Raw genomic sequence first — 14,803 nt, forward strand, 5'->3', positions numbered from 1 at the left:
CTTAGGCTAGAGGAATAATTGTATACAGGTTAATCAAAACAAGGAAGAACAGAAAAATTTTGAGTTATTTTGACATTTCAGTTAAAACTTCCAACCTGGCCTTTTTTAAAATGATACAAATCGATTGTCTGTTTTTAAAGAAATATGAAGTTATAAACATGTAGACAAAGTATTCTGATGAAGTGCTTAATTGTGACATTTAAAATTAATGGTAAATGTTCACTAATCTCACTGTCAAAGATTTTAGCAATCTTTCTGAGCAAATGGAAAATTTCAGAGTTGAAGCTCTCTTTCCCTGCTCAGAAAGTTTCAACCTCCTCTACCTTCCCATCTGTCTGGTAACTCATCTCTGCACAACACTTTCTAATGCAGAATTTAAGAATAATACCTTTCTAGAACATTCCCTGGCCACCCACAAAAAGGGAAAGGGGGAACATTAGGAGATTTGTTGTTCTTTAACGTTAGCATTTCAAAGTGTATGAGTAAATGATAAATGGCAGAGGAACACTTTAGTACATATTGGAGGATTGCCCATCTGGGCATTTCAGAACACAGTTGGAGTATAAGATTCTTGTATAGTTGTTGCCAGGAAAAAAATCCTAGCAGAAATAACCTTATATGATGGTTTCATGTGTTTTTATATTTTATTGAAAAACTTTTCCCTTTATACCTTTGATCAAGTTTAAAAGTCCTTGTTATTAAAAGTGTCCTCTTCCAAGAAGAGGAATCTTTGATAAAATGCTCATGTACTCCCAGAAGTTGTTACCTTTAGATGGGAGAGTGTTTACAAATGATCAGCATTTGGATTTAGTCATAACTTAATTATTATTACTATCCTTGCTTCTGTTCATTATGATTAAAAATCAGTATCTATGGTCCTGACCTGTCTGGCTCAGTTGGTTGGAGCTTTGTCCCATACACCAAGAGGTGTCAGGTTTGATTCCAGGTCTGGTCACATACCCAGGTTGCAAGTTTGATCCTGGGTCGAGGCGTGTGCCAGAGGCAACTGAGGTTTCTCTCTCACATTGATGTTTCTCTCCCTCTCTCTCCTCTTTTTTTTTCTCTAAGATCAATAAAAAATGAGTATCAATGCCCAAGCATAATTTTAGTCATAACTGAATACCTCAATACTTAAAGGTAAATGAACAAATAAATTGTTTTTTAAAAGAGGCTTAAGAATTATGTCCTCAAATAGATGGTATTTTGAGTGTTTATTCTCTTCTCTATCATTCCCACTATATTCATATTTAGACCTTAAAGTAAGACTAAAAAGGTAATTAAAACATTTTATGTATCCTTTATCATTCCTACCAAGTGCTTTATAGTCTACTTGATGTCTCAAATATGAAAACATACAAAAGGAAATGACAGAAATTGTGTTTGTTTGAGTCTTTTTATCTTGTTAGTATTTCCTCTTAACAATTAAAAAAAGAGCTCTTACAAACAAAAGGCACAATATCACATTTTCTATATTCAACTGTATTTTGGTCTGTTTCACATTCAGTTCACTCCTCAATGAAAAACTCCTTTTTATTTCTCTTAAATTCTTTACAAATGGTATTCATGTTTTACAATTCCATAGTCTCTTAACAGTGTTTTGCCTCTTTGCCAGTATATGTTATAATGTTGTCATTATAATAGTAAAACAAAACAAAACTTCTTTCCTTTTTAGCTTACTTTCTCGACACTAACAGAGTAAATGTTAATCTTGACTATAAGGTAAAAGAAAAAAATTATTTTACCTAATGTCACTTTCCCAAACTCGATTTTCATCCAGATCTTCAATAAACTTTTCTCCTTTCATCCAATAAATTAAAGGACTGACATCTCCACTGTACCCAAAGAAAGCTCTGCAGGTTAGATTAGCTGAGTCTCCTGTCAAGAGAAGTGATAGACATGTTATAAAACTATCTGTACACTCTTATTTTAGACAAGCTAGAAGGTAACATTTTAATCACTTTATTGATTTAATGAAAAATATTTTTTAAATAGTATATTTTCAACCTTTGTCAAATTTATAAAATGTGTGCTTATAACAGCTTTTTATTATTTATTTAAAAAATCATTTTAGAGAGGAAGGAAGAGGGAAAGAGAGACAAAAACATCAATGATGAGAGAGAATCATTGATCTGCTGCCTCCTGCACACCCCTACGTGGAATGATCCTGCAACCTGGACAATGTGCCCTGTCCAGGAATCAAACCATGACCTCCTGGTTCATAGATTGATGCTCAACCCCTGAACCACAGCAACTGGGCTTAACAGATTTTTAATGAGATGATAGTGACTCAAGAACTTGTAAATAAGACTGGTCAGTTATTTTATAGAAGGTTCTTCCATATAGGTTTGCTTGATATTTCCATATGATTAGATTGAGGCTATAAATTATTGGGAAAGTACCACAGATGTGATGTCAGTCAGTCACTCTGTCATCTGCTCCCATAGCTCTCAGAACATACCTATATTTTTCATAATACATTCCTTACAACATTTGTGCTGTTTGCAGGTCTAATCCAGCAACTAGAGTGTTCATTTCCCAAAGGTAGAAATTAAATCTGTATTTACCTTTATATATTACCAGGGCACATTACCCTATCTTAAATAGAGTAGCAACTCATTAAATAATTTCAAGTCACTTAATAACATGCCTAATATCTTTCAAACTTGCATTTTCCACTGCTTACTTTTGTAAAAGCTACACTAATTAAAGGTAACATGTCTGCAACTTATCTCATAGGCCAAGTCCATCTTATAAACTAGCCTTCAATATTGCATATGCAGAGCCTCCTCATTCAGATTTTATTTCACTTGCAGGCTGGAGCCAGTTCATACCAGCTTGTGAGAGTCCATTATTACATTTTCAGAAAATTCGGTAAGCAGGTTGTTAAACACAGTAATTATTTGAAATTAAATTATAGAAGCTTACAATTAAAATACCATATTAAAAACAAAGGCTAATAGATACTCAAAACTCCCTAATTATTTTGCTACATTATTCATCTATAGTATCCATATGGCTGAAATATTGTATAATAGTGTACTACTGCACATCTCTCCCCAGCTGCACATTTAGTGAAATTATGTTGGTAGCTTGCAATCAACCACGGTGAGAATATTGACCCATGAATTACTAAATGCCACAAATCAAGATATGATTTATTGTTTTTATATTGCCTGTAGAGAAAATCTTACTAATCTCTCTCACTTCCTCTCTCTCTAAAACACTAAAAAATCAATAAAACAATATTTTAAAAAAATGCCCCTAACAAACTCAATAGAGACAGAATATGCAAAACAAAAAACAACAGAGAATGTAAATCTAAAGGTCATTAATTTTAAAATCATTAAAATCTGGCTTATGAAATTTTAAAATGAGATGCAGTATGCCCAATATGAAATTGTAGGAGGATCTATCTCAGCATATTGGGGCCCTATGGCAACAGACAATTGAAGTCTGATAAATTTGAGGTTTTTTTAAGTAGATGATTTATAGCAAATTAATGTTCTTATATTTTAGCTATAGTGAATTTGGCTTTAAATTATTTTTTAAAATCATACTCTTTAGGAGACAATGATTTTTATTATGGTTTTGCCAGCCTCAAGAATAAAACCTTGTGGCTAACAATGGTCTATGTTATCTAAAAATCTATATCATACATGATTTGCATAGCAGCTGAATATAATATAGTAGAGATATTATTTATACTAGCAATAAAAACAAAGTATGATCAGAAATGGTTGTGAATAAATGAACCACAAAATCATATTGAGTCAGATCAAAGTTTTATGCAATACATATATATATATATATATATATATATATATATATATATATATATATATACACACACACACACACACACACACACGGAATGTTTGCAAAGTTTTGGATAAAAAACTGAATATTTTGTGGCCCATTCCCAAATTATAGTTTAGATTTAATGTTGCTGCTAATAAAAATCCAATAAGTCAAAGAATTCAAGAAAATAAATCTATAGTCACTTAGAAATTTAAGTAGATAGATATTGTCAATAACTTTCCTAAAGAAGTATAAGTATGTGGATGGTCCAAAAAGTATAATGTATTGATTTTTGTATGTTTTGTTTTTTAATAAAAATTGCATATATTAAGGTGTAAAGCATTATCATTTTATACATATAATGCTACAGTCAAACTAGTTAATATATCATCTCTTCACATGGTTACTTTTTAATTTTTTGGTGTGTGATGAGAGCACTTGGGATCTACTCTTAGCAAATTTCCAGCATTCAATACAGTGTTATTAATTACTAGGGGCCCGGTGCACGAAATTCGTGCACTGGGTGTGTGTGGAGGGGAGTGTCCCTCAGCCCAGCCTGCCCCCTCTCACATACTGGGAGCCCTCAGGCGTTGACCCCCATCACCCTCCAATCACCTGATCGGCCCCTTGCCCAGGCCTGACGCCTCCGCCAGGCCTCCCCCTGATCACTGGCTCTGGCCCCCACCCAGGCCTGAGGCCTCTGGCCCAGGAATCATGCCTGGGCAGGGGACCCCCATCTCCCTCTGATCGCTTGGTCCACCCCCCGCCCAAGCCTGATGCCTCTGACCCAGGCTTCAGGCCTGGGCAAGGGGACCATCATATCCCCCCAATCCCCAGCTCCGCCCCCCACCCAGGCCTGATGCCTCGGCCAGAGGAGTTGACCCTCATCACCCTCCGATCACCAATCACCGGATCGGCCCCTTGACCAGGCCTGAGGCCTCTGGCCTAGGCGTCCGGCCCGGGCAGCGGGGACCCGCAGCTGCAGCGGCCCTGCGATCGTGGGCTCCGCTTTAGGCCCAGGCAAGGGACCCCTAGCTCCCGGGACTGCCAGCTTCGACCGTGCCCAGCTCCCATCGCTGGCTCCACCCCTACTTCCTGCTATCACTGGCCAGGGCGGAAAAGGCGCCTGATTCTCGGATCATGGCTGGGGGGCAGGGCAAAGGCGGCCCCAGGGCCAGCTTTGCCCTGCCCCCCAGCTCTTAGCTCCCCCCTGGGTTTCCGATCACTGTCAGTGGCAGGGGGCTTCTTCCTGCTTTCCCTTTCGCCTCCCTGCATTGTGCCTACATATGCAAATTAACCGCCATCTTGTTGGCAGTTAACTGCCAATCTTAGTTGGCAGTTAATTTGCATATAGCCCTGATTAGCCAATGAAAAGGGTATCGTCGTACGCCAATTACCATTTTTCTCTTTTATTAGATAGGATAGTCATCATATTGTACATTAGATCTCTAGACTTGTTTATCACACATAATTGCAAATTTGTACCCTTTGATCAACATCTTCCTATTCCCCCAGTCTCCTAACCACTGTTCTACTCTGTCCTTATATGTATATGAACTATTTTTAGATTCCACATGTGAGATCATGCAGTTTTTTTCTTTCTGTATCTGTCTTATTTTACTTAGCATAATATTTCCCAGATTCATCCATGTTGTTGCAAATGGTGAATAATTTGAAGGCTGAATAATATCACATTATATATACCAAAATGTCTTTGTCCATTCATCTGTCTATGAACATTTAGGTGTTTCCGTATCTTGGCTATCATGAATGGCTAATAGGTATATGAAAAGATGCTTAACATCACCAATCATCTAGGAAATACAAACCAAATACATAATGAGATTTCACCTTATACATATTAGGATGGCTATAATAATAAAAAACATAACAAATGTTGGAATGGATGTGGAGAAAAGGGAACCCTTTTACACTGTTGGTGGTAATGTACATTGGTATAGGTAGACATTAGGAAAAAAGAATTTGACATTTCCTCAAAGAAACAAAAATAGAGCTACCATATGATCAAGTAATCCCTCTTCTGGTGTTGTCTCACAAGGAATAAAATCACTACTTTGAAGAGATATCTGTGTTCACATGTTCATTGCAAAATGTATTTAAAAGAAATGATAATAATAATATGGTGTTCATCCTGCAGGCAGAGATATAGCTCTTTGGAACCAATTGTAATGCATGAAAATAGGAGCAGATTAAGTCTAGGCAATGAGTTATCAGAATTTGAATTATGATCTGGAAACAAAAGTTAATTTTATATGATACAACAAAATTGGAATTTATTAGAGTTAAATGTTATTATAAAACAGATATGCTATCTAGAAAAGGAAAAATAATTTCTTAGAATTTGAGCATTGACATAATAAGAAAATTCAAGATCAACAGATTTGAATAAATAATTAGTTAAACTGCAGTAGAATGGAAAATAATATGAAGAGAATGAAAACAACAGAATGATTATGAATTTTTCTTTATTGTGTTTGTTATCTAATGTGTGTCTGAGTATATTTTCAGTTAAAAAAGAAATACGATAAAATAAAACTTAACCAAGTGCCTAGAAAGGTTATTAATGGATTAATGTCCCTGATACTCAATTTGAAAATAATCATAGCCAGATTTTGATAGAAATTACAGGGAAGGTCATCAGTATTGCATCTCCTAATTCCACCATTAACCTGCTTTTTGCAAATTTCCAGCAACTTTCATACCAGATTTTGTTTTATTTTAAATCTTAATTGTTGAAAGTATTACAGATGTCCCTCTTTTCCCCCTATTGACCCCTTCTAGCACCCCCACCCCCACCCCAGGCCTTCACCACCCTATTGTCTCTATACATGGGTTATTCATATATGCATATAAGTTTTTTGGTTGATCTCTTACCACCCACCCACCCCCATCTTCCCTCTGAGATTTAGTCTCATTTAGTTTAGATGAATAGAGTTAAACATATTATTTTTTGTTGTACTTAAGCCAGTGAGTCTCAAACTTATTGTCCAAAAACTTGCCCCTGCCCCCACCAGATTTTGACTCAACAAGTTTGGAAGGTTCCAAGGAATTCCATTCTTAAGATGCACTTCCAGGAGATTTTCATGCAAGTGGTTACAGTTAACTGTCTAGAAGAATTTCTCTTTACCTTAGACTCTGTTTAAAGTGGAATTGGGGCTCAGAAAAGCAACATGATGGAAAAACATCCAGGCTTGGCCATTACACTGTGAGCCAGGACAGGGAGGCTGGGAAAGAGGAAAGTGTTCATAACAATGACAGTGGTGGGTAGAGAGGTAGCTGGTGTAGATGAGACATAGGAAGTACAATTGAGTTACTGATGAGCCCATCTAAGCTCCAGTAACATATTCTCTTTCAAAAAAAAATGTAGGAAAAATTTTGTATTTCAGTGGAAAGCCTCTCATTTATCTATTGCACACTTTTTTGAGTTATCCAATTTTAGTCCTTTCACTGTTTAAGACAGTGATGGCGAACCTTTTGAGCTTGGCGTGTCAGCATTTTTTTTAAATATATTTTATTGATTTTTTACAGAGAGGAAGGGAGAGGGATAGAGAGTTAGAAACATTGATGAGAGAGAAACATTGATCAGCTGCCTTCTGCACATCCCCTACTGGGGATGTTCCCACAACCAAGGTACATGCCCTCGACCGGAATTGAACCTGGAACCTTTCAGTCTGCAGGCCGACGCCCTATCCACTGAGCCAAACCAGTCAGGGCATTGTCAGCAATTTGAAAAACCCTAACTTAACTCTGGTGCCGTGTCACATACAGAAATTTTTTGACATTTGCAACCATAGTAAAACAAAGACATATTTTTGATATTTATTTTATATATTTAAATGCCATTTAACAAAGAAAAATCAACCAAAAAAATGAGTTTGTGTGTCACCTCTGACACGCGTGTCATAGGTTCGCCATCACTGGTTTAAGAGCTATTTTTTACTCTATAAATTGTAAGTAACTGACATGTAAATGCTCTCATGTCTTGTAGTGATTTAATTAATTTCATTCCCCCTCTGCTCTCTTAGCTCCCCCACCAACCCAGGGAAAAATCATTTTTTTCCCTCTACTTGGAATTCATCTTGACATTTCTTTACTCTGTATAAATGTGCTGTTTTGAATTTACCTTTGATTCCGTTATAATCTGCCTGCTCCCTTCATATCATATGAGCAAAATTTTTTTTAATCCTCACCCAAGAATATTTTTTCATTGCTTTTTAGAGAGAATGGAAAAGAGAGGGAAAAACAGAGAGAAATATCAATGTGAGAGAAACACATTGATTGGTTGCCTCCTGCATGAGCTGGACCCTGGGAGGAGCCTGCAACCGAGGTATGTGCCCTTGACCGGAATCGAACATAGGACCCTTCGGTCTGCAAGCTGACGCTCTATCCACTGAGCAAAACCAGACGGGGCCAAAATTTCTTTAACATGTGTTCATTCTTATATCTGTATGAAAGCAATGACTGTACATTGTTCTGAAAATTACCTGTTAACAGGAATCCAACGCTTGCCTCATTGCTTATCATTACCTTTAAAATAAGCAACACACAATATTTATACATCTGTGCTATATCTCTGACATTTCTTGGATTACTGAAGGATTTTATGAGCACTTTATTCCTCTTTCCTTATTTCAGATATAAGAACAGAAATAACATCTTATCTTTACTCTGTTTAAGTCCAAATGATTTTACTTGTTATAAAAAGAAACACCTATCCATCATTTCTACCTTTGGCCCTAATTTGTTGTAACATGCAATTTCTGAGAAGGCAATCCTAACATGTGATTCAGAGAGTCAAGCACCATAGCTCTTCCTTATCCTCTTCCATTTAGATTTTGAAAAAACACCTCCAGTTTCACCTCTGACACCCAAATGAGAGTGCTAATACTATTTACTACACTTGACCAGAAATACGGGAAATGAGCATGAGTACTCCATAGGTTACATAGCTGAGAAAGACACATTAATTTCATTTTCCTCTCAATTTTGCTTTCCTTCAAACAATAACAGAATAATTTAAGCTATGACCTGGGCAGCTACACACATCAAATATATCAGTTAGCCGGGCCTGGAGTCTTGAAGATAATAGCATTCTTGCTGTCTCAAGCTGATATCTATAAAAGCTACAGTGAATTGCACTAAATGCTTCTGCTGCCTTTTTGCCAAAAAGGTGCACCATCAGCTCAATCTTACCAGGTTCCGAAGGAAGCACTCTAAAATTGATCATTAAAAAAAAAAGAATTGCTATCTAAAATGAGAACAATGCTTGTCATACATCAGGATTTCAAGAAGGCTACAATGTGAAGGAGGGGAGGGGGTACTGAGAGGAAATATAATACAGTTTACCTCCAATGGGCAGTTAGTAGGTTCACTTGTGATTTAGTGCAGCCTTCTAATTAGGGATCATTTAGCCATTTCTAAAACTGCTGAGAACTGAGATTCTCTCCACTAGAGGACACTCTCTAACTTACTGAGAAATTAAACAAAACAAAACCTCCAAAACCCTCTTTCTTAATTAAAAGAACATTTCTTCCCTAATTAAAAAGCATTATTATTCAGAAATCTTACTCATTCAAATTAGAATATAGTGAGCATTTTGTTCTTAAGGAAGATGTTGAATAGTAGGGGGATTTTAATTTCATTTGCACCATTAATCATGCATATTAAAATTATTCTCTGGTCATGGTAAAGATAAATGTTTTGCAAAAGGCTCTCCACTTAAGATAAAAGCAAAGTGGTTTACAAAACATATTTATCTTTTGTCATCAGTTACACGGAATGGCTTCTCTTCCAGAAAGCTTTATTCAGAAATGAAAAATCTCTCTCTTATTCTCCCCCTTCTCCTCCCCTTTCCTACACACAAATAAAGCTCCCTTGTAACTTCCTCAAGATCTTTAGCCCAAATAAATATCAGGACCAATGGCACATAATATTTTCTAGCATCTAACCACAGAGGGTTCTTTGGAAATCAGAGGTTTATCTAAGGATTTCAAAAGAAAGGAAAGAAATGGAAGGGGTAGGTTATATTAAGCTCATAGTTAAGGATGTTACTCCTGCAGGATGTAACAACCTCTGCTGAAATTTCAAGGGAACAAAATCACATAAAAACAAGACATGCACTTTTAAATCTGCTCATCACAGTTCAGCTTAGTGTCAGATTTCTTTATGAAAATGTATTTCAAACTATCTTACAACACATTTCTTCAGTTTCTTTATAATTTATCATTATTGTTTAAAGTATTGCAGATGTCCATTTTCCCCCCATTGATCCCTCTCTTCTTCAGTCCTTCCCCTCCCCAAGCCTTCATCCCACTATTGTCTGTGTCCATGGGTTATGTATACAGGCATATCAGTTCTTTGATTGACCCCCCTCACTCCCCTCCTTCTCCCTGATTATCCTCAGTCTGTTGCATGCTTCTGTTATTCTGTATCTATTTTGTTTGTCTGTTTATTTTGCTCATTAGATTCCACATATATGAGATCATGTGATGCTTGTCTTTCTCTGACTTATTTCACTTAACGTAATACTCTCCAGGTCTCTCCATGCTGTCTCAAAGAGTAAGATATTCTTCTTTTTTTATAGCTGCATAGTATCCCATTGTGTAAATGTATCACAGTTTTTTTTATACGTTCATGTACTGTTGGGCACTTGGGCTTAGCTATTGTAAATAACACAGTTATGAACATAGGGGTGCATATGTTCTTTCTGATTGGTATATCAGGCTTCTTAGGTGATATTCCTGGAAGTGGGATCACTGGATCAAATGGCAGTTCCATTTTTAAATTTTTGAGGGAACTCCACACTGTTTTCCATAGTGGCTGTAACAGCTTGCATTCCCACCAGCAGAATACTAGGGTTCTTTTTTCTCCACATAATCACCCCATCAGTCTAGGCTTCCCTCTACTAGTCTATTAAATGAGGAGTAATATACTTCTAATTTATTGAAGACATTGTATTTCGGGGTAATTTTGTTACCCAGCTTAGGCTGTACCCAACTAGTGCCTCTAGAATGTACTTTAAAAATATATATTTTATTGATTTCAGAGAGGAAGGGAGAGGGATAGAGAGATGGAAACATCAATGATGAGAGAGAATCATTGATTGGCTGCTCCTGCAAGCCCCCTACTGGGGATTGAGCCAACACCCCGGGCATGTGCCCTGACTGGGAATCAAACTGTGACCTCCTAGTTCATAGATCGATGCTCAACCACTGAACCATGCCAGCTGGGCTATAATGTAATTTTCCATCTTGTCTCCCAGGTTGCAATGTGGCAGTATAAAATTAGTAATGTAGACAAGAACAGCATTTATTTCTTGCTAATACTCTAATCATTTTCCAAAGTACCTATGTACAAAATGCAGAAGCTGGAAAATAAAAATCTGATCCTTGAGAAGGAAAGTATGAAATTAGGAATGAGTTTCCTTTTAAGAAAAACTTTAATTTGAGGAAAACTATAAGGCATTTACTTAGGTCTCGGTTTATTTAAGGGTAATACAGTCAATAACATCTGTTCTAAAAACACATATACCTGTGGCTTAAAAAAAGTATATATATATACTTTTATATAATATATTATTTAAAATAATATATAAATATATTATATATTATATATTTATATATAAAATTTTATATATATATATATATATAATTTCAGAGAGGAAAGGAGAGGGAGAGAGAGATAGAAACACCAATGATGAGAGATAATCATTGATCGGCTGCCTCCTGCACGCTCCCTACTGGGGATCAAGCCCGCAACCCGGACATGTGCCCTTCACTGGAATCAAACCCGGGACCCTTCAGTCCACAGGCCGACACTCTATCTAATGAGCCAAACCAGCCAGGGCAATAATACCTTTTTTGTTCTTTCTTACATGGGTTGGTCGTGCTAAAATGAAAGGTCAAGTTCAAGTTGTCTTTTGCTATATCTGTGCAAATGAATAAGAGACCTCCCCTTAAGTTTCCTAACACTCAAGGTCTTAAGAGATAACTTAGAAATGTACAAAGCCTGCTTTTTTAAAAATATATTTTATTGATTTTTTATAGAGAAGAAGAGACAGGAATAGAGAATTAGAAACATCGATGAAAGAGAAACATCGATCAGCTGCCTCCTTCACACTCCCTACTGGGGATGTGCCCACAACCAAGGTACATGCCCTTGACCAGAATCGATCCTGGGACCCTTGAGTCCGCAGGCTGACGCTCTATCTACTGAGCCAAACCGGTTAGGGCAAGCATGCTTTTCTTATGTTTTAAGATATAGAACCCATAATCCTTAGGTTTATGTGGCTTTTAAGGCTAATGAAATTTTCTTTAGGAGTTTCATAAGCTTATAAAAGATGGAGGGTGGAGCACAGAATGATAACTCATGCATGATTATTCAAAATGTCCATGAACAGTGAACTCATTGTTTTGTGTTTTATTCATTCCTGTCTAGAATGGCTTTCCTTGGTCAGCATTATATTAAAAATACTCAGTATAACTGCTGGTGTTTCATACATTGGTTTACTCTGCTTGTCTTCTCTCCATAGAGGTTTAGTAAAATACTTCTGACAGCTTCTGAGCCTAAAATACACTATGGAGCTTGTTCGGTTTGAACTGCCATGGAAGCAGTTTGAAAAATTGAAGTTCAAAATGAAAGGGGATTTTCTGTGCTGAGTTAATCACAAAAATTTTCAGAAGTTGATAACATTCATAAATATTTATAGTATTTAAAAATTTTACTGCTATTTTCCTTTCCTGTTTATGACAAGAGTTACTTCTCTCAGTTCTTTTCATTCTTGTAAAAGACACAGTATTTCTCTTTGGAACCTGTATCCAGTCTCCTTCTCAGTCTATTCCACTATTGGCGTCCTTAAAATCACTTGAAAGTAACCCTGCTCTTCTAACTTTCATTCCTTTTTCCTGATCATAGAATCTCAGGTTCAAGAGACATTTATCCCCATGCTTAAAAGTATTTTATTATTTCTACACCTGAAATTTCTTGAGAAGCTATGATATTCTTCTTAATTTTTCCTTCTTTTGGGGGTTCCTATCTCACTTTCTATAACTTTATTATCCCTCATGGTGTTAGCTTTACTCCCAGCCTTTACACTAAACCAGCATCTTATTAACACACACACACACACACACACACACACACACACACACACACACACACACACACCAATACTACCCACACTGGTTATTCTTCTGTGAGCTATTGGGAGATTTTCACAGGGTTTTAAATCACAACTGTCTTATGCTGGGCTTATGAGACACCTATCTGGAAAGTTTATAACTCTCAACATGTCTTCAATAAAAGAGATTGTAAACTAGCATCTGAGACTTGTCAGCGTCCAATAAAAGTTATTGCTTGAGAATAGCATTACAGCTTTCTTACCTAAAGACTGTGTATGATTTTCTGAAGTCTATTTGTGTGCCTGTCACTATCATTCTGTGATTAAAAACAAACTTATCTATAATAATAAAAATGTAATATGCTAATTAGACCAGACATCCTTCCGGATGTCCTTCTGGGACAAAGCCCACGCTGCAACTGCGGGATCGAGGCAGCCGCCTCGGCTGCGAGGGAGGGATCGAGGCCACCGTGGCTATGAAGGCCTACTCTTGCATGAATTTCGTGCGTGGAGCCTCTGGTGTTCTAATATTAGCAACTGAGTGAAAAGTTGTAGAAGTAAATTAAAATAACTCAGTGTTTTCCCGACTTCCGTGGCTCAGTGTTTGAGCATCAACCTATGAACCAGGGGGTCATGGTTCGATTCCTGGTCAGGGCACATGCCCAGGTTGCTGGCTTGATCCCTAGTGGGTTGTGTGCAGGAGGCAGCCAATCAATGATTCTCTCTCATCATTGATGTTTCTGTCTCTATCTCCATCTCCATTCCTCTCTGAAATCAATAAAAAAATATATTAAAAAAATAACCGAGTCTTTCTGTCTTCAGGACAATGACCACTTGTACCATTTCACAGAAATAAAAACTTTCTCCAACATATTTCTGACTCATTCACCTTATTGGTGTTCTATCTCTAGTTATATGAGCAAACTTGCTTTTCCCTCCAACACTTGAATCTCCTGGGGAAAGTCCTTTAGTATATTTAATTGATTTAGGTAAAATGTAGCAATTAGTTTTAAATCTTTTCTAGGAAACCCTGGAAACTCTGACACAGCCCAAGATAGGCGAAATAATAAAACCATTTGTTCATATTTGGACAATGTTTTAGAACGCATTAACTTCTTGGAGCTAGCTTTTGAAATACCTTGTATTGAAAATTAATGGCAAGTTTTGCTGATAGGCTGTGAGTCTTGAGTCTTGACCATTTGGGATTAATAAAAATACTCATTGATCTGATTAACTTGATCAAATGTGATACTTTCATTTTCATAACCAGGCCTTCCATATAATAAAAAGTTATAGCAAAAATTAAGACAAAATTAATAAAGCTAATAAACCTAACCAGATTTTTGTGAGCAAAAAATCATAATTCTGCAACATTTCTTAATTAGTACTTTTTCTACCATTATTTATTCAAAATGTATGCTTCTTGACTTTCTAATTTGAAATAGGAGAGAAAATCTTAAGATTTCATGGATGAAGCTTTAAAGTATTTTCTACAATCTTTTTTTTAAAAAATATATTTTATTGATTTTTTTACAGAGAGGAAGGGAGAGGGATAAAGAGTTAGAAACAGTGATCAGCTTCCTCCTGCACACTCCCTACTGGGGATGTGCCCACAACCAAGATACATGCCCTTGACGGGAATCGAACCTGGGACCCTTCAGCTCAATCCACTGAGCCAAACTAGTCAGGGCTCTACAATCTTGATTACTCCTTGCTTATCTATATTCTTGTGTTTATTTTCAGAAATTGATGCTATGTAAAAATAATGCTTTTATTATTTGTAAAAAACTTTAATTATAGCATTAAAATATCAGAATATATTCCACTTCAAGGTAGCACAGCAGATAATGCACCATCTTCCTCTAC

General features: G+C 36.5%; 1 protein-coding gene across 1 annotated transcript in view; it reads right to left on the reverse strand.

The window, feature by feature from the left end:
* Positions 1-14,803, reverse strand: part of IL1RAPL1 (interleukin 1 receptor accessory protein like 1) — a 745,385-nt gene that overhangs the window by 45,002 nt on the left and 685,580 nt on the right. The window contains exon 5 of the mRNA XM_059678748.1: positions 1,743-1,875. Coding sequence (XP_059534731.1) covers positions 1,743-1,875 — 133 coding nt within the window. The remainder of the gene's footprint in view (positions 1-1,742; positions 1,876-14,803) is intronic.

This window comes from Myotis daubentonii, chromosome X, assembly GCF_963259705.1.
Source record: "Myotis daubentonii chromosome X, mMyoDau2.1, whole genome shotgun sequence".
Lineage (NCBI taxonomy): Eukaryota > Metazoa > Chordata > Mammalia > Chiroptera > Vespertilionidae > Myotis > Myotis daubentonii.